Consider the following 21,230-nt stretch of genomic DNA (forward strand, 5'->3'; position numbering starts at 1 on the left):
AAACACAAGGTGAAAATTAGGCAGTTTTATTCAGTTGGCAGTTGCCTGATGTCTTGCACCCACTGTGTTTAATCACCTTTGAATATATAGAGTATAAAAGTTAGAGCACAGATGGTATCCTTATAGAATTTCTGTGTCTGGATAAATACACATTTACAGTGGTCATTGCTGAAATTCAGTTTTTCATGTGCTCTGCTTGACTGTACTGCATTATTTGTGGCTTACCCACTTCCAAATATAAGATATTTCTCTGTACAACCAAGGACCAATGTGGTAAATGTCAAGATGTTGTGTGCATATGTGTGTATATATCCACACAAATGCGTTAGTGAGAAGGCTATACAGAAAGAATTCAAGGTTATGCTTCAAAAATCAAGTTTTATAAGCTTTAATAAACTTCAAATGCATTTTAGCTTTTTAGTTGTTTCCTGGATGACCTTTTAAATCATAGATTTTAATGTAAAACAATGTGATATTGCTTTATCTGAAATAGTATGTACCATTTTATTCTGTTAAATAATAGGTTCACTACAGAGAGCAGCCTGGCAAAGCTACTGCTATGAGTGTCACTCCTGAGATAGAGAGAGTCAAGAAGAATCAAGACAATATCAGCTCGGCAAGTTGTTTGAATCTTTTTGTCTTTTAGATTTTCAGTCAGTGTAGGAATATAACATGGATATGCTTTTCCATTTAGATTTGACGTGTCAAATGAATCCAACTGCATATCTGCTGAATGGATTTTTTTTTTATCCTTTGAGTACAGGCACTGCACATATGGGCAACAAAAGTATTCAGACTTGCCTGATTATTCTTGAAAGAAAAGTAAGTGGTTGTGTTGGTGACAGTATTTTTCAAGAAGAGGGTCAGTAGAAGTCAGTCATTCTTTCAAGAGTCTTCATCTCTTGTTACTAAGTCTTAGTTGCTAGATTGCAGGAGTAAATTACAGTAAAGAACAAAGGAAACGAGAATTTAACTTTAGGGCAAATTTCATTTTTTTATGATTCAAAGCATGGAAGCTTATAGTCATCCATTCCACTCTGCGACGTGCCACCTATGTTAGAGCTGAGTAGTCCTCAATAGATCCTATTACTAAACACTAAAGAATAACATACTATAGTGGTGTAAGAAGCAGCAGACAGTTCTGAAAAGGAGCAAAGAAGTCGTCAAAACAGCATGGTGAAGTAAAGGACCAGACTAGTTACGCTACAGTCTGTGTCCTCAACACTGACACAGCATCAGTGGCAAAGCCCCAGCAGGTGGTAAATAGAACAGGTTTCACGCAGAGCCACTGTTTCAAGGTGGCAGAAGAGAATTTATAGTAGTGAACACGTTAGAACTGAATGTAGGAGTGAAAAGCAAAGTAGGTTGGATTTGTCAGAGGATTTGTATAAGGACAAAGGAACAGAATCTGACCTTGTAACTACATATGCCTTAAATATATTCTTAAAATGCTTATGCATATTTACCAGAGTCAATTAGTTTTGAGGTGCATGGTTAAAAATAAGAGGAAAACTTCCCAACAATTCTAGACTTCAAATGATTTTTTTTTTATTTCTGAAAATTAAGCTTTTCTTTTTTCCCAAGTGACTTCTTCTCTTTGTTTCTCAAGATTTACAGGGATAAATACTCCTCTATGTTAATAAGCAGTAGATGAAAACCAAACTATGTTGGCTGTAATTATTCTGTCCATAAAATGCCCCATGTATAGTATATATAGCTGAATATATTTTCTAAGAAAATGTATTGTTTAATAAAGAAGGGTTTGAAGAATATGCAGTACCACATGATTCTGTTTCTCTGCACATTACTTCAAACTTACCTGTGAAACATAGACACCAAGACTCATATTTTCACAGGTATTCTGTACTTAGCTAATACGTAAATTTAAGGTTTAGACAATTTCAGTGCTTGGTTTCTCTCGTCAAAAATGCATGTTGAAATACATTTGCACAACTGGTTTGAGAGGTAATGCTTCGAGTGTGAATTTATAGGTAAATCTAAAATATTTACTAACACTCAGCGCACAGGTTGCAATGCAATGTAGGCGCTAAGAGAGTCCGTTAGTAGAAGAATTCAACCAGCCAGAAGAAACTGTAAGAGTTCTCACTCTAGAACCAACAAGCAGGACCAACTACTTTTACCGTTTTACAGTTTTGACTGTGTGTTTCTTTACTTTTTTTTTTTTTTTTTTTAAACCAGATAATTAACCTTGCATCTTTACAAGTCTGTAAAATACCACAAAAGAAGCTAATTAGAAGAAATGTGGCATAGGAGGTTCTGTACTTACTGATGCACAAAACACAGGGCCCAAATGTTCTCTTTGAAAACAGCATATTCAGATTAATCCCAGCCGTGTTGCTTTTGCGCTGCTAGCAAAGACTAGCTACGGAACAGGAGTAAGAAGGCTGCCAAAGGACTAATCTGCTTGCAAGAGTTGAACTCCCTGAGGCCCCAGGGGTTCTCACCTAATCCCAACCTGGAAGCTGACTGAGGACGGAGTCTGGGTCTGTCTGGGCTGATTATAAGCTACCTTCATATTACCATGCAAATATGTTTTAAAGCTGTCCAAGACACAGTGGTGTTTTCTTATTAATTATCTTATTTTTTTAGTTGATAAATAAATTATTTCATTTGTGTCATTTAAACAGCCAAGAGTTTCAGCTTTCAGGTAAATACTATTTTTTGAGTAAGTGATTGGTGGAATAAACGTGCCCTTTGGCCCTACCCGTATAATAGTTCATCTGTATCCTGCCGCTGAAATAGGCTACTAGAAAATGAGTCTAAAGAAAGATACAAGAAAAACACTGGGCATTGTGATTTGGTAAGGATACCAATGCGTGGTGTGATTCTCACCATCCTTTCTACTGTAAACAAAACTTCATGTGTACTGTTGTTACTGTTTTGCAGGTCAAGTACAGCAGTGATCAGAGGCAGATGAAAGGTAGATGTAGTGTGCTTCTAGACACACCTGAGCTAAGGCATGTCAGAGAAACACAAAACAACATCTCAATGGTAGGGTACTTTCTTCTTATACCTAGAGCATACTAAGGAATGGCACTTGACTTCCACTGGATTTTGCCTCCCATTAATATAGGTAACTAATGAAACTCTCTGCTCAAGTATGGAAGGAATATTTTCTTCTTATGCCTGTTGAAGGAGTGTTTGCTAACTGCATATGACTGTAATGAACATTTTCAAAATACTAATAAACAGTTTTCTAACAGTTAAATGTCTGTTCTTTTGTTTGTTGATTTTTTTTTTCTTTAAAAAAGTACACACCTCATTTGAGCATCACACAGTTTGACTGGATTAGGTGACACACTTCACCTTGTGCCTGTGCACGTTCCTGGTTTCTGCGTGACTTTTGTTCTTGGAATGAGTTGTTTTGTGTGCATTTGCTTGTGTGAGAATGTTTGTCAATTTGATTCTTTGATGATTAAGACAATTAAAAAAGTAAATATGCATAATGAGGGTTACTACTTTTATAACTCCTACTAATACTGGTTTTGTTCCAACACTTGGTTACATAACACTTTCTACCCTAATGTCCTTGTTTTTAAGGTTTTAAGGTTGTGGGTTTTTGGTTTTTTTTTTTTTTTTTTTTTTTTTTTGGAAAGCAGGCTGCTCTAGAATAACTGCTATTCTTTCTAAAAACCTGTGTTTAAAGCCAGCTGGCATATGATAAAACAAAAGAGCAAAAGAGTACCTTTTGTATGAAATTGTGCGTATATTCAAAATTCTCTGTAAATGAAAATACTTGAGTTCTTTAGAACTATTACTGCTGGAACATTTTTTACTGACAGATGTAGTTGTCTACATCAGTAGAGAGCTATCCTATCTTAGACAAGAAGAGAATGGACCAGATGACTCCTGAGGGCTTTTCTTGTCCTGTGTGACTCTAAGATGATGTTATGCTGCTTGAGTTAATGCCTAATAAAATATCAGGAAATCAAGTTAAAAAGACAGAAAAGACTTGGCCAGCCATGCAGCCAATCTCATGTGTGTAAAACAATTCTATTATGGTGCAAACCCCAAAGAATATAAGTGCCTCATAAAGCAAACATGTATGCATTCCTGCATAGAATAACCAATTGATGTCAATTGCAGCTTGGGGAAAAGTGTAATTCTTCTTGTTTTCCAAGGTAAAATACCATGAAGATTTTGAGAAGACAAAGGGTAGAGGCTTCACCCCAGTGGTAGACGATCCTGTAACAGAGCGTGTGCGGAGAAACACCCAAATTGTGAGTGATGCAGCGTATAAAGGTGTGCATCCACATATCGTTGAAATGGATAGAAGACCTGGAATAATTGTTGGTAAGTCATTAAATACTGTTGTTATTGAAAACAGTGCAGAGAAGATTAAAGCCACTGCTTGCGTTCTCCATTATGACCAAGAAAACTCCCAGATTTCCTTTTCACTCTTTTCTCAACATGAAACTTGTGTTGAACTACTGGTTCAATGGCAGCTTCTAGCAAAGTAATAATGGGAATGCATAGGAGATAAATTGTCATTTGCTCTGTAACTATTTTTTTTTAAATATGGATAGTTGTTGCTATTACTTTAAGTTTGAATTTTGACTCTTCAAGAAAAGCCAAAGTATCTGCAGTAATCTTCGTTTTGCACAGAAGAGAGATGATTAAAGCTGTGATTCTCCAATATTTCAGTGTTCAAATGCTACAGACCAGTTTGAGATTTCACCTTCTGTTGGTCAGCAATTTCTCCAGAGCTGCACATGCTCCATTTACCTCTTGTTTTAGAATTTTACACAGCTTTCAAAATATCACAAACTGTAATTCATCAATAACTCATTAGATCTCTGGTAAGCTAAACACTGATGTTCAGAAGTGGTGTTCTAAAAGATGGTCCAAGATAAGACCAGGTGTTCACGGGGTGGAATACAGATTGGTTTTGTACGTAGAGACAAAGTATTGCATTAAGATGTCATTTGGGGTATTCATAATAATTGCCAGTTCAAAACCAAAATGGATATTTGAAATCTCCTAAAAGTTACCAGGTCTGCTATGGCAAAGGCAATGGTAACCTGATTTTGTTTATTTTTTTGGCTTTCTTTTTCTTTTGGTGTGTCCTTTTTCTGTTTTTCTTGCTTTACAACAGTGTAGACCCCAGTGTAGACCCCTACATATTGAAAAACGTGCTGAGATAGCACCCTAATATCCCTCATACATAGTAATAATAGCAAGGGTTGACTTTAAGTCTGTCTCTCAAAAAATCAGAGAAATTGCAGGTCAAATGGACTAATCGGTGGCTCATTCCTCCTGCCTAAAGCAAGGTTAACTATATCTATATCATTCCTGGCAGATGCTTCTTCAGTCTTTTTCTTTAAGTCTCCAAATGAGTCTCCACCACATTAAGAAGTGTATTTCCTTTTGTATAGCCACCTTTTACATGTCCGTAGCTACAGCCTTATGTCAGAAGGAGTTTCTCAAAAGTGAGTGTTTAGAAAGCTCTGCCTGGGGAAGGTGCTGATGCTTTTACAACCATGCTAGTCCCAGAGGGTCACGCGTTCTGGATCTAGGGCAACAACTTGTTCAGAAAGTCATTGTGGAGTCCCAAGCACTTGAAGTCACTTCCGTAGCTACAAGTGGTGCAGTCAAAGACAGAGGGAAAAGCTCCTGCAAAACCGAAGTTTGATATAGTTTGCAATATGCTGTTTAGTGCGCACTTTAAACATTCTGCTCTGTACTGCATTGCACGTGTGCTGTAACCCTATGCAAGAATCATGTGTGCAGTCCTGTGTTCAATAACTGAAGGCTCACTAGCACACACTGATTAGGATTACGAACATCCCTAAGACAAATTCTTGAGCTGTAATAACTGAAATATTGGTACTGTTTGTCACCTTAAAATACTCCAGTATCAAAACACACAGGAATTCTTAACTCCCCGTGTGCACCAAACAGCTAAAATAGTGCAACTATTTAAAGGAAAGGGGCCATGACAGGCCTGGGAGCCTAATATCCAGTGATATTTCAACTAATGCTTTTTCAGAGTGAACTATTATAATATCTGCTTGTTTCAAAAGAAGCAGTGAGCTCCCTGCTCATGGAATGTCCTTGGCAGCTAGAAAAAAAAAAATCACAGACTGAAAAAAACAACTCTCTTGGGTGTTTTCCTAGCTGATAATTGTTCAGCCAGATAGGAAAAGTACCTTGGTGTTAGTGTCCATCTGGTTGGTTTTTAAAGTATTATCGGTGAAGCTGTAACAACTTTTTCAAATGCCTGATTGCTAAAATTAATTCCTCTGCTTGAAAAATAGGCACTAGTTTTAACCATGCTAAAGCCATTCTAAACCCATCAGGATAAATTAATCTGAGCTTTGGATCTGTGACTAAAGAGGCTCTGTGATTCTCATGTGAGTATAAGGATATTTTAAATTGGCAAAAGATACCAGGAAGTTGAAATTGATTGGTGCTGTAAATTGCCAAGATTCTGATTCTAAGTATGTTATTTCAGATTACAGAGATGAACAAAATCATTACAAAACAATGGCTGCTGCACTGGTGCTGCCATGAAGCTGTACTTATGCTTTTACTTACTAAGGCATGATCAAACAGGAAAAGTTTGGCATTCACCGGTTCCCCCGCCCCTCTCATGCCTGTCAGTGCTTTATGTAGTTGCATAATTTATCACCGTTAGGACTAACACATAGTTTATCAAAAGATTTTGTGTTAGCTTTTATTCCTCTTGTCAAGAGGGAGTTAGCACTATGCCTTGCCTTATGGGAGTTGCAGTAGATACCATAATGTGCACGCATTGAATGTATTCTAAAGCCGTGGGATTTACTTTATTAGCTCTGTCCGTTCTTTCCATTGCCTCTAGGCTATTAATCATTTGAAACATGACATATTTGGGGTCCCCACAGTCCTACTTTACCTGCCAGCCTGTTATTTAGCTTGGTACCACTCAAACCAGCAAAAGGACAAAGTTGGGAAGACAATTATTTTCCCACTTCCAATGCATGGAGTAAATCTTGCAGACAAGTCTGCCCAAGAAGCAAACCACTAGTAAAAAGGTGTGATGTGGTAATTTGTGCTTTAACTAATTCTACTTTACATTGAGGTTTTATTTTAAACTGGTTTGGAGAGATTAAATTATTATTGTATTTTTAGACATAGCAGATATGAATTGTATATATTAGATTGATGTGAATAGATCCAGAATTTACACTATAGCTGCTTCTGCATTTGTTATAAGCTTCCTCTTAACTTGTACAACACCGTAATATTTGTTAAAAGTTTATTAAAAACATGATTGAATCCGTATTCAGTTTTCTGCTGTGACTGTAACTTAAACTCAGATATGAAATTAATTGTTTCTTATGGACTCTTTTTTCTTTCGATATCTAGTTCAGCCATGTGAATTCAAGAGATATTAATGACTTACTTGTATGAGTTAAAGCTGAAGATCTTACGATTACTACTGTTACTGAATCCATACATTGAATTCCAAAAATGCTTTTCCATAGTGAGGTAGTGGATCAACAGTAGGTCTGTGTCCCAGGAAACTTAGGTATTTGGAAGACAGAAGGAATTGCTAGTTAAGATCAAGAGTGGGCTTCATTTTACCCAACCATACATGTCTACAATGTAGATTTCTATAGCTGAATTTGTCTTAATTTTTTGGGGTATTAATTAAGAAAGATGGCTACTTTGGAGTTTATATGAATTGAGCAACTTGTAGAAATTTATTTTGGATAAGGTGAACGGTGTCCCTGATTCCGCTTATTAGGCTGACTTGATCTCTACTGTATGCAGAGGAGGGCCTGTAGTGCCTCTGTCAGCTGTAGAGATGTATACTCAGCTGTCAGCTATAGGGATATATACTGCAGCATCTCCGTGGAGTAAGGATGCTGTTGGTGGACTGGGGAAATAATTTCGTAGCTCTGATGATTTTGGTTCTTCTAGTGGAAAAGAGCTCTGGTATGTGATATTTAACATGTTTCCATTTATTTAGACTTAAGAAAATACTACGGTTGTATTTAGAAAAGGAAAACAAAAATTGGGAGAAAAAGTCTCCTAAAAATAATGTCAAACTTAAAATGAATGCACTAAGTTCTCTTAAGCAGGAAATTAATGTTTTCCGGTTCTTTCAGGTGAATATCTATATCTTCTTGTTAATTTCTAGGTGAAGGAAAGTGGTTGCTGATTGTTAAAACTCATACCTTTCATGCTTTTGCTTCCTTTGTTGTTTGTCTCTCTTATAATTTCTGTGGTTTGGGAAAAGATCTTAAAGTTTGGCGCACAGATCCTGGCTCCATCTTCGACATTGATCCTCTGGAGGACAATATTCAGTCTAGGAGTCTGCATATGCTTTCTGGTATTGCTTATATCCTGATTTTTCCCCAATTCAGCTTTTTATGTTTATAAAACTAAGTTGATACAGTAAATGTTCAGGTCAATGTGCCAGCCATATGTTTTATAAGTATGTTTTCATATACATATATATAAAACTGTAGTATTTTAAAAGCAGTGTTTTATAGGACCTTCAGCTGTAATCACATGTGCAGATAAGAAATAGTGAAATAAACCTTATCCTAAACAACAGTTATTCATACCACTTAAAAGTAGTCACTTAAAAAGCATTCACCTACTGTGTCCTTACTATAAGAAGAATTTTCCGATAGTTAGGCCTTACTAAAATTTCCTAGATATAGATGGTGGCCTATTTATGGAAATAATTTCTTTTCTGTGCATGTTTTGCTTATATGGCACGTGATATTATGCCTTGTGCTATTGTTTGCAACTCCAAGGTGTTCATATTTTAAGGGTAGATAGAAAAGGAGAGAAGGAAATGTAATAATAAGCAGCAATGTTTTGAGTCTACAAGTTTTGGGATTTTTTTCTCCCCCAGAAGTGTTTATTTTGAATGTTTATTTTGCACATGTATTTTATTTGATACTAATAGTGGAATTTTAAATATTCTTTTGAATATCATACAGTAGTTATTTCCACATGAAGTTGTATGCATGCTGGGATAAAGGAATATTTTGATTTTCTACTGGAAATTTTCATATGCTTCATCTTCATCGCTTTTTTTCCAGTATGTCTATCCCACCTTCCTTTTCTGCTATTCTTTTAAAGCAGAGAACAAACTTAGTTGTATCTGATTTTGAAGCAACCTTTTGAACTAATGGTGTTCAAAATAGATACAAAATTGTGAACAATTCACTTTTCTGTAATTTTAATGCCATCAGTGTAAGGATTTCAGTGTTAGCAGTGTTGGGGTTTTTGTTGTTTCTTGTGTTTGCACTTCTATCATCTATTTACTGTGGTATTCTTTCTTTCTACCTTTGTAGAAAGAGCAAGTCGTTACAGTAAGCAGTATTTACATTCTACCAGTTTGGGAGATTATAAGTCAGATGGCTCTGACACGAACCCTACCTTTTCTTACTGCAGTGAGATAACAAGGCCGTCTGATGAAGGAGGTACCCCTTATTGCCACCTTTTTCACTAACGACACTATCACAGTGTGTTGAGACCTCACAGGCCTGTATTAACTCCATATCCTTGTATAGTCACAAATAATTAGAAACCATGTATGCTATTGCCTGATTGATTAAAGAAGCAAAGCAAAATCTCAAGACTGCAGTTTCTTGCATGCTATATTGCTTTATCCTGTATTCTCTTTCCCCATTTTGGCAACGCTGTCAGTCTGAAAGCCCTACTAACTCCCATATATACAGTACTTAAGGGAAGATGTGTTGTGTTTTTGCAAAATGCACATGAATCTGTTTGTTCGTTTGTTTTTCTCTTGAAAGACACAATGTAACTGAAAAAATACACCTCTGAACTGAAAAAAAAAGATTTACCTTGTGCTTTTCGGCATATAATCAAGCATATAATAGTATTTTAGTGACTGAAGTACTTCTTCCCATATTAAACTATCCAGGTGCTTGTGACTCTTGTTTGCATCCTAGAAATAAAAGTGTATCAACTGGCAACTTTCTCATAAATGAAAGTATTATACTCCTAGCAGTTTGGGAACCAGGTTAATATTCAGCTGGGGAGCTTATATACTCTGATATTGTTTAACATGGATTTATATTAGAATACTTTGATGAACCTGCATTCCCAGGTACAAACCCACATCTTGCATCTGTTTGATGCCGTAGATTAGAACAAAATTTATGAAAATGGTGAGTAAGGATCTAGTAATCCTAGTGGCATTACAGTGTGAACTAGACTTGACTGGTGAGTTGTAAATATTCAGAAACATTGAATTCTAAATATATCTTTTTAAAATAGTGATTTCTACTTCTCAGTTGCTAAAGAAGGTGTATTGAAAAGGTTATCCAAGGGGTTACTATGTTTTTTAAGAAGGTGTTAGAGTAAAGATATTGCTACCATTCAGTTGCCTGCCATCCTTGAATTACCCATGCTTTTAGATTTTAGGGCACCTTAGTTGTAGACTGCACCTGTTTATGTTCTCCCGGTCACCAGAGTAACATGTTATTATAGTGGTTAGTGTTTAATGAGTCTATGGCGTCTTAGGTGCGCTGTAAATACATACAAGCAGATCTGATTAGGAACAGCTAAGGAAGAAAGTGTCCAGACTGAAGAACTAACTCTGAACAAAGAAAGAAACACACGTCTTTGACAGAACTGTAATCCCTTTTATCATGCCTATACATCTTTATCTGATATTTTAACTATATTCCCAACTCTTTTCATAGATGATAACAGTAATGCACATCATGCTGGTTTTTATGTCTCTTCCTGTGATGATGCAAAGTGGACTTTGCAGTCCAGTGCATATTGTCTCTCTATATCTGTTCTGATCTTTTTTGGCTCTATTCCAAGCCATTTTAACATTGCTTTGTCAGCTTGATTTGATTGTTAACAGATATTTTTTATTGCTCGCCATATTGAGAATAGGAAATGGGCTTTATTTTCCTGGTTGTTTTGGCACTAGCAAGCTTGCTTTTTGTGTCTCTATTTAAATCTATTGTTGTGGTGATGTGTTGAATAGATCCTTGCCAAGATCGACATATTTTAGCAAGATATTGTTTCCGCTTTTGACCCAGCTGGCTAGCCAGGCTTTGAGCACTTGCAGACAGTAACCATTGCAGGGGAGAAATAAATGCCAGAGCTAAGTAATTTGACATAATCCTAATGATTTACAAGAAAAGGCTGTTTCTGTGAACATATTCAGAAAAAAAGCAGCAGAAGACAGCATCTTTGGTCAAAAGTGCCAGCCTTTTTTATGGCAGAATCTCATCCAAAATGTCAATTAGCACATAGCCACAAGGTGAGTTTGCCCTTGACCATTAATACAGTATCTCTTATGGCATACCACAGTAAATGAGGACCGAATCCGTTTTGCTGAGAATTTGTGTCTGTTTCTCATGGAGTTTGTACTTTTAGATCTAGCAGTGTTTCTCACTGGCAATTGTTCAAGCTGATGGCCTGCCAACGTGAAAGACAGTTGGAGACCTGTGACCAATTTTACAGCCTCTGAGTGTCTTTGGCCTTGTCTTATCATCTTTCAGTTATTTCTGCGTTGTTCAATTGCTAATTTATTCTAGATACCTTTGCTGATATTTGACCCACAGTTCAAGTCTTCCACTGCCATTGCTGATGGAATCATTCCTTAACCACCTCTCCCAGCCCTTGGCTGGGTCCCTGGCTTCATACCAGATGTTAAAGGCTTATTCAGATCTAAATAACTCTCTCTCCTGTCTTTGGGGAATTTCAGTAAGAACATCACGGGGAGGCTACTAATGTTCACTAGAATTACTTCTTCCTATTTGATTCCCTGACCATTATTTTAGATGTCGGGGTTGATCTGAGCCAAGTGTGCCTCCCAGGGAGCTTTCCCTACAAAATCAGTAGATTTTTGCATGATGTAAGTTCAGGAAAATCCCTGTTGTCCCTTTTAGACTACAGCAGGAAGCAATTGTTAACGCTTTCGAGGGAGCCTGATGCAGATGATGAATTTTCATTTTGATATTCTTTTTGAAATTACTTTTCAGCTTTATCTGTCCTTTTTTCAGCCTCTCTCCCTTAGTGCTTTTCAAGGTTGACTTTATTAATTCATGGTATCATTGAATTTGTTTGCCATACTGGGCAGAAGGTGTTGCACTGGAGCTTCTCAGTCTACCAAGATGCTTTGTAATTAATTACTGCCCTAACAAAGATTTCCTTTATACCTGCAAGCCGTTCTGTAGCACTTCCCAGAAACGGTTGGGTGCCACATTAATTCTTGCAAAATTCTCAGCTGTTTTTCAAGTAGTTATTTTCAGCTTGGCTAAAGAGGAACAGAAGCTAACGATTTCTCTCTTTCAATGCTGCTTTTAACACTGGTGTTGCAACTTCTCAGACATGGAGATATTAATTCATTTTTTGGAAGGTTTTTCAGATTATTTTCATCAGAAAGAGAAGTTGAGATACACGGATGTCAGATTTATATTTGTTTGAAAAGACGGACCAGACAGTTCCTTCTTCATAGAACACTGTAGAAAAAACCCCAAACAACAAGAGGCAGTTTCTTTGCTTTCAGTTAAAGTCTTTCTAGACAGCATTGTGTCTGACAAATTTTTCAGCTGTTTTTTTTTGAGTTGCTTTGTAAAGTCTTTTCTGGCTGTCCCAATTTTCTGTGCAGTGTTACACACTGTTTTTCTCCCAGTTCTTTTCACTGACTCTCTGGCTCCCCTTCCATCCCTAGGAGTAAGGTCCCATCCTGTTAGTTTGCATTCAGGCACCAGGAGAGGATGATCTGGTTCACACACCTCTTCCAGTCTTGCATGATTTTGGACTGTTGTATTTGTGTTTCAACCATCTACCCTGTGAAGGAGATGAATTGCTTTTACATGTAACTCCCATTTATGTATAATTATGGAGTTTTTCGTGGCTGGTGGCAGAAAGGAACACAGATATCACCTAATTGGACTTCTTGTATTCTCGGTCTCTACAATGTTTCTCAGAAGTTGTGCTAAAGCATGTACTTTTATAAAGATGTCTTATCCTATTTTAAGGTCTCCATATAAAATTGATCTACTGTCTTTTGCTAGTAATTTGCTTTAGTAAGTGAAAATGGTATTTATCTCACACCCTTATGGCTCAAGACTTTCGTTTAGTTCCATTCCCCCGAACTCAAGAGTAAAAATGCTTGGAAGTAGCACAAGTTCACAATATTGGAGACTTTTTTTTCAAGCCTTGTTATTTTAGAACACTTTCTATATATATTCTTCTCAGTTATTCCATCTCTGGAGACTGAGGCAGGGAAAGGACTGTTTAATACTAGAGTGTTAATATGGGGTGCGATGTAAAATACAGAAATGTGGTGTATGATCCAGTGCCAGTCACAGAAACTAAGCTCAGTTGCTCAAAGCTGTGTGTCTGCAGGTACAGACAAAGAGTGGCAAGATAAAGTGAAGGCTGCAAGTAAAACTTTAAGGTTAATTAATATTTTTCTTCAGGCCCATTGTTTGTAGAAAGCAAAGAAACAAAATACTACAACTAGAGGAAATTCTGGTTTAAGATTAAAATATCAAACAATTTAAGTCTTTGAGAGCGCAGAAACTTGTCCTTAAGGGAGTTGACCTAGTGTCTACAGGGGTCACTCAACTACTACTGGAAGAAATGCCAGGCTTTGCCATGATGGCAGGGAAGTGGCTTACACATTTGTGTATTGCCGGAACAGAGTGTCCTGATGACCGGCCAGATGATAGCAGATGAGCCATGGCACTGCTACTAGGGCTACCATTTTGGTCGCGTCTGCTTTGCATTGGTCTTTGACTCATTTTGAGGTGAAGAATTCCTCTTAGTGTGTGGGGAATGAGAAGACCCATCTGCACTAAAGAGTATCACTGTTATTCGCATGTCACTGTTATTTGTTCTCTCTCTTTTGTTATGCAACAGTTTGTGCGCACAGTTTGTTTTCATTATACCTCAGTGGAAGTGTTTTCCTTAGGGTTCCTCCTTTTGTTTTCGTTATCAAAGTCCTTTTATGCTGCTTTCCTTCGATCCTGTTTCAACTGCAGAATGTTTTAATTTCACTTTCTAATATTCTTCCTTCTCTCAGTTTTTACTTTAATTATCTTTCAATTTATTGTATCTCTGTGGGGATTTCTGTTTAGGTCTCTCCTGTTTTTCTTTGATTTAAATCAGCAGGATTTTATTTAATATTACCCGGGTTTGCTTTCAGTCTGAAGGTTTCTACTTTAAAATGATCTTTAATAAACATCTTGTAATAGATGAATGTAACATTTTTTTTCCCTGATACACCTTTTTTGTTTTTTCTTTTTAGTTAAAAACTTTTAAGTTGGTTTTCTTCCCTTTTGCTTTTGACCTTCCCTTCTTTTGGTCTTCTATTTCCTCTTAGTTTCTAGTTTAATTGGTGTACATCAGCATACAGAGATTTTTCCTTACCATATGTTCAGAATTTTTCAATGTATTTAAGTGCTCCTTTATTCTTATATTAAATTGTGTATAGTCTGCAGATGGAGAAAAGTCAGAGGTGAGTATTAGTTCCTTTCAGTCATGCATGTATTGTTACTCTGCTGGAAGAATACTTGATTTCTTGGTTATTTTCTAAGTCATCATCATATTATCTTAAAAGCTATATAGAAGTCAGTCTGTAGGAGACAGAAATCTGGTTCACTGTACTCCCAAAAGCTCATGTTATGTAGGAAAACTTAGTGAATATTAGGACAGAATTTTCGAGTGCCTTTTGTTGCATTTTAAAAATGAATGCTAAAATTTCATGTATTTGGTTGAAGTCAGCGTGTTACTGATTGGCTGCATATTCACTATTTGTACTTGTCTCCTTCAGCCCAAGTTCTTCAGATTCAGTTCACCTGCTGTCACCAGACAATTAGTGAGAATTAACATAAAGAGGCCTTGATCTGAGGTTTAAAGTCTTCCTTTCTTTAGTCCGATGAAAAAGGTCTACCACTAATACTCAGGTCTCTCACTTTGCCTTTGCCTAGGAAGCTACTTTCTTTTACTCATGCTGGCAATCCAAATACGCAAATTTCAACAAACCATAAAATTCCACTTATATCCTGATAGTTTTTAATTTTCGTTATCAACCTTAAAAGTAACCTGTAGGTTGCTATGAGAAAACTGAAAATACATATTAGGTGCCTCATTGATACTACGTAACAATCGGTCAGACCCAGAAAAGATTAATGCAAACAACCTTTGAGAAATAAATATGGCAAATAGGCATGCTGGCAATTTGATTCCAAAATCTATGAAGACTGCAGAACACCCAGTACCGCAGTATCTTCCTGTGGGATATGAATACTTAAAGTTTTTAAGTCTTTATATAGCTTGGAGTTGAAGTTAAGTCAATGAGAAACAGTCAGTCCTTTCATCTCTCCCTAGTGGCGTGTCCTCCTTGTGTCGTATGAGCCTTCTGAAGAAGAAATGCTCCAGAGCAGCTGAGCCTGCTCCGCTCCCTTTCTCCAGACTCCAGGGGTTATCTTTCTCCTTTCCTCGCTAAGGCAGGAACGTGTTGTAGGCCATTAGAAGAGCAGTTGTTTGAACTGCCGTGTGAGCGAAGCCCTGCAAAGAGGAAATGTCAACTTCATGTATTATTGTGTATCACTGGCAACAGCCTTGCACTGTGTACCAGCTCATGGAGGGGGCTTTTGTTCCTCAGCCTGACACGGACATTTTAAGCATTGATTTCAGGGATGTCTCCTCCTCTCCCCCTAACACGCACCAGTATCTGTGGCTCTGTATGTAAAATGTTTATTTGTAGCATTTGCCTGAGGCTTGGACACCCACCCATCCGTACCGCAGAAAATCCTAGAACGAAGAAACGTGCTGCTGCTTCTGCTCCTGGTTAGTCTAGTCAGAAAACAAACTAGTCAGATGAAAAGGAGGAAAATCCCCTCTTCATTTCACACACTGGAATTGCAGAGATGCTCCCTGGTATGTGGGCCAAGGAGTCTACTTGTGTTGGGACAGTGGTAGTACTCTTGTGCCAACAGATGGAAGGAGAAGAGGAAAGGAGGCAGGATTTGGTTCCCTTCCTTGCTCGGTCCTTCCCATCACTTTTTATAAAAAACCCTCTGGTTTTGAGGATCGGAAAAATCACCATTAGTAAGACAAGTCAAAGAAAAAAAAGCGGGAACAATACCTGCCTGCTCTTCATATTGTGGTACAGACATCTGTCTTCCATCTCCAGGTGCAGCTGGAAGAAATACAGGGCAGAAATCCTTCACCCCTCTCCATATTCATATTCAGTTGCTAAGCTCTGTCATTTTAAGGAGGTCAAGCAGAATGACACAGCAGTTCTATTTTCTTCTCTGGCAGCCAAGGAGGAACGGTTCTTTTATGCTAGGTAGCTGAACTCTCCGTAACGTTGTTCCCTGGAGTCCGGTAATCAAACATGGCATTCGGAGGGAGAGGCATTGTAGATTTCACAGGAAGAACTATAGGCTTTTGTGGGTTTCTTGTTCCCTTTCAAGTGTATCAGCAGGTTGCACTGCCACAGGCAGCTGAACACATCAAAACAATGGCCTGTGTACTCCCTCTTGGTGAGGGTCACATCCACGCTTCTCTTATCCACCAGACTCTTGCCTCTGTTTCTGACTCTTTTTATTTCGGACTAGGTGGTGCTTTGGTTTTGCTTCTTTTACATGCAAGCCCCCAGCAGGTTTGCCAACCTGAAAGCTAGTACGTGGGGGAAAAAAATAGTCTGCTTCCACTCAACAGTGTCATGGTAAAACTGTGATTTTTCCATCTTGGTAATCAGGTGATTTTCTGTTCTGAAATGTATAATTTAGTACAAATGCTTGCAGTGAAATAATAAATACCTCACCCATAAACCTCTTGTGATATTTGTGAATTTGGCTAAATACTTCTCTGTGTATGTAATATGGGCACAAGTGCATGCATATGTTTGGTACCTATCCGATACCACAACTTATTTGGTGTGAACAGTTTTCGTTAGAGAGGTTATACTCCTTCAGAATTGGTGATTCCCAGTCTTCCATTCTCAAATAGATTTTTGGTGGAACAATATAGTCTCCTTTGTAAGCGTTTGTGGTAACCACATTGTATCCCAAAAGTACAGGGCTTGTTCAGGCAACAAGACGGAGCTCTCTCCCTTCTGAAAATTACACCTTTCATTTGAAAGAGGTGTGTTTTGTTTTTTTCAGCTTCTGCCTCCTGTTTTGCCTTGATTCCTAATGTTCAAAGGGCATATTTTTTTTTCTGATTAAAAATAATGACATTACAGTTAAAGGAGTTTTTGAAAACAGTGGGAGGTTCCCTGGTGTTAGAAAAGTGGTACCTTTTCAACTCTAGATTTGAGGTAAAAAGGAAAATTCAATGCAAGGTTAGTTGTGAGACTTCAGATTTCAGTGAGAAACAGGTTGGGTGTGTTCCCTACGCATGTGCTCATTTCTATATAAGTTTATGTGAAAAGAAGATTTCTGACTGCTTAATATATAATTTGGTCTCCTCTGAATAATCCATTTCAGTCCTTTAAGTCATGTAGGTATAGGAATCCAGAATGGCAATGGGACCACATTTATGCAGTGTCTTGAAGATTATTGAATCTCTCTGTTGTAGACTGGACTATCGGACTTTGTATCCTGTGCTGAGTGCTTTGTTAATGCAGAACATGAGAGAAATTAGTCCAGAAAATAAGATTTCATTCTTTTCCGCTACAAAGTTGTATGAACTATCTGTAAAACCTTATTTTTTAACATAAAACTTGAAACTTCATATAGTACTACAAGTGAAGGCTTAGTTAAGTTTTTATTAAGCTTTGATATAGCGTTCTGGGAATAAACCTAAATAGCTCACATTGGTTTTAATACATTAAGATATAAATCATGATTCATCTAAAAGCACATTTTTGTTCAGTGTGTGTTCACTGAGCATAAGTTTATGTTCCAGGGCGAGCTTTACATATCACACTTCCAAAACATTTTTGCCTAGATTCCCTGTGCCTATCTTTGATTCCCATGCTTCTCTCCCACACCCTTGACATCTGCTAGCATCGAAAGGCAATTCCCACACATCCAGGAGGAGGAGAATCCAAAAGAGATCCCAGTTTCAATTTCTGTAGCGTGGCAGCGGTTCAGGGGATCCTTCTGTTGGCCCTGCCAGCTGTCTGAGATTGATGTTCCCTTTTCCTTTAAGCAGTTAGTGAGCAGAAGTGGAAAGGAAATTTCCAAGTGACTCAACAGTTGGAAGTGTTAATGGCTCCCTTGGCAAGGAGTTGTTTCAGTTGTTCAGTGTGGTCCCCTAGAGCAGCTTTTGATACACTTCAGAGGATTTTATATCCAGCAGACAATACGTATCACTAATAAAATTATGTGCAGTCACGTACTTGATTCTGGTTGATGCTATCTTTCTACCGTTGCTCAGATTGGTTATACCCACTATGCAAATAAATAGCTGCACAGAAATCAAAGCACAGCTTCCGCGAGAACTTGCAGGCTTCTCTCTCTTTAATGCAAATGGGCAACAGTTGATGTTCAGTAAATGTGAGTTTAAATTGGAATTGAGGGCGTGTGGGTAAGGTAACATGTTAACATAACCTTCATTCTACTAACTCTTTCCATTTGTGAGGAAGCCTAGAGCAAAAACCTGCCTATTCACAATTTAGGAGGGAATTGCAGCTTCCCGTGGTACACCGTGGCCCCGCTAGGACGGAGGATGCCTTGGGCTGGCTTCCAGACATTTTGTGCCTTCATAAATAAAAGAATGTGGTGTGCTGTGTGAGGAAAGGAAAGGCATATTGTATTCTGTTTTCTCAGCTGAGACATGCTGCAGCTTAGGTGGAATGTCAGGCAAAAAAGTCAGCTGGTGATAAGGCTGATTTGTCAGTGACACCAAATCCAGACAGCAATTCATATTCGGAACTCCAGAGCTGGGTGCCCTGTGATTTGGTTATGTCCCAGTTACAATACCAGCAGAGGAAATTGGGATATATACAAATATTATGGTATATCAGCCATTAATAGATACGTAGGCTAAACTCTTTGGACTGTACAGCTGCCTTTGAAGACTAATTCCAAAATAATATTCACAGTAGTTTCTGTCATAATGCATCTAAAATGAATGGGGGTAGTCCTTTTATATTTGAACTGCTAGAACAATTCCTAAGATTGTAGATCTATAATGTAGAGCATATATGTGGAAATACATGCATTAGAGGTTGTAGAGATGAGTTCAAGACCTTGTCTTTTAGAAACTCTAGTAGAAAAAAAATCTTTTTCACAATCTAGACAGGTCAATGGTTCTGTCAAAGCAAAAACAACCAGCCGAGCACCTCCCCACTTCCATGGCATCTGTATAAACTCTGCTCCAAATACATAATCCTTTCTCCTCTAGTCCCAGTTAGTAATTCTTTCGTCCTTATGTTGCAAGAGTATTTAATGTATTATATCTGCTTTATTGGGGAAATTGATTGAATTAAACATCTAGAAAAGATTTTGTAGTTGAATATTCAAAATGTAATTATTTGTCAGTTGCGCTACATTTAACTGGTTTAGAATATTCTGTGTTCATCATGATAACCCTAAAATGACGTTTTAGAATTCAAAACTGGGGACAAATAGGACTCCAGTTTCAGGGTTAGAAGCCAAATACTTGAGGTAGTTTTATTTTTACAGTACTGTGGTAAGAACTGGTCAGTGGGATCTGGAGGGGGGATAAATGATGTGTATTTTAAGTAAATTAAATTTTAAGTGAAGTAGATTGTTGTAACTGCCCATAAAATTCTAAATGTCAGATACAGAATTCCCATGGATTTTAAAATCCCGAAAACAACTGCTCATAGAACGTGGATGAAGACAATAATTTTGTCATTAATTCTAAATTGTAATTTTGTGTTCTGTTCACTTCTGTTTTATACTGTTTTTTAGCAAAACCCACAAAAACATGTCAGTTTGAGCAAACACTACAAATAGCCTACAAACCACCCTGTTTTATAACAAATACCTTTAGCTTTTCTGGGAAAAGGCTTTTGTTTTAAGGGGCTGCTTTTGTTTTAAGGGGCTGCTATGCTATGATCTGTTTTTCTGAGTGTTGATGGTCTTACAATCCTAACCAGCCATTCCAAAGGCAGCCTGGGGAAGCTGATGGCATTTTCTGTTCCTCAAAATTATCTGCTGTGCCGGGACAGGATTGGCTCGTGTTCTTTGCAGGCTATGAGGCTGCCACGCACCACCTCACTGCGCCACAGTCAGACGCAGTTACAGGCAGGGACTCTATGGGTTGTTTGAGATCTGGCTTCTCCTCTCCTGTTGGCAGAGCACAAGATCGCGTGTATGTAATACTTTACAACTCTGTGATGCTTTACAACAACTATAACGTATTAATGATCACAAAGGCTTTTGAGCTGTGGCTCGGTATCCTCCACCCCCCGTTCCTCAGTAGAAATGATGCCCTAAGGAACATTCACAAGCGCTTCCTGGCAAAAATGTTCCCTGTCTTATTGTCTTTTGAGATGAAGAGGGTGGATGTTCAGCTGACTGTCCTCTTTCTTTTAATGTTGACAGTAGAAAACAGGACATCCTGCGTTCCTCTCATTTTTCTCTAGACAATGACATTTGATACCTGCTTGCAGATACGGCTTCTGGAGACTGCTAGCCTGGGCTTTCTCTGAATATAGCCTTTTTGTGCAGTTCCTCTGAAGGGGGGTGAAAGCCATACTATTTTTATTTCAAGGAAAATATGTCCATGAGAGATTGGCTTTTTGCCGTACAGAGATTTGGACCCCTCAGAGAGGCCAGAGCGTACCTCAAGAAACAGATTGCCCTGAAAAAGAATATAATGGAATTGACTGATGCAGCGTTCCTCAAAATATGAAGAATTAAGGAAAAGGCCTGAATGACCAGACACATAGACCATGATGTACTAGAGAGGCAGTTTGCCAACTGTTCTTCCACTGGACTACCTAGTACTTCCCAAATTCCCACTCCATCTGCTATTGGGTGTATGATGGACTTATACAACAAAGACCAGTGTAACCACTATTAATGGTATTGGCTGTTCATGCAAATCAGGAATTTTGGAACAGGTGAATTTTTTGTGAGTATATTTGCTCTCAGGTGTAACAGAAATATGAGATAGTTCCCCCCTAAAAGGAAAACAAATTACAAGTAAAATGCAGGATTCCATGTGCCGTGAGCACATTAGGCATTCTTTTTGTCATTCCTTTCAAAATTTCTTTGCTTTCTTTGACATATACTAAATAGCTCTGTGTGATCTGTTGCAATTCCATGCAAAACGAAATT

The 21,230-nt window shown here is 37.9% G+C and overlaps 1 protein-coding gene across 1 annotated transcript in view; it reads left to right on the forward strand.

The window, feature by feature from the left end:
* Positions 1 to 21,230, forward strand: part of LOC309669372 (LIM zinc-binding domain-containing Nebulette) — a 271,330-nt gene that overhangs the window by 236,888 nt on the left and 13,212 nt on the right. Inside the window, exon 5 of the mRNA XM_082480017.1 lies at positions 4,143 to 4,314. Within this exon, the coding sequence (XP_082336143.1) occupies positions 4,143 to 4,314 (172 nt within the window). The remainder of the gene's footprint in view (positions 1 to 4,142; positions 4,315 to 21,230) is intronic.

This window comes from Vanellus vanellus (genome assembly GCF_965231255.1).
Source record: "Vanellus vanellus genome assembly, chromosome: 2".
Taxonomy (NCBI): Eukaryota; Metazoa; Chordata; class Aves; order Charadriiformes; family Charadriidae; genus Vanellus; species Vanellus vanellus.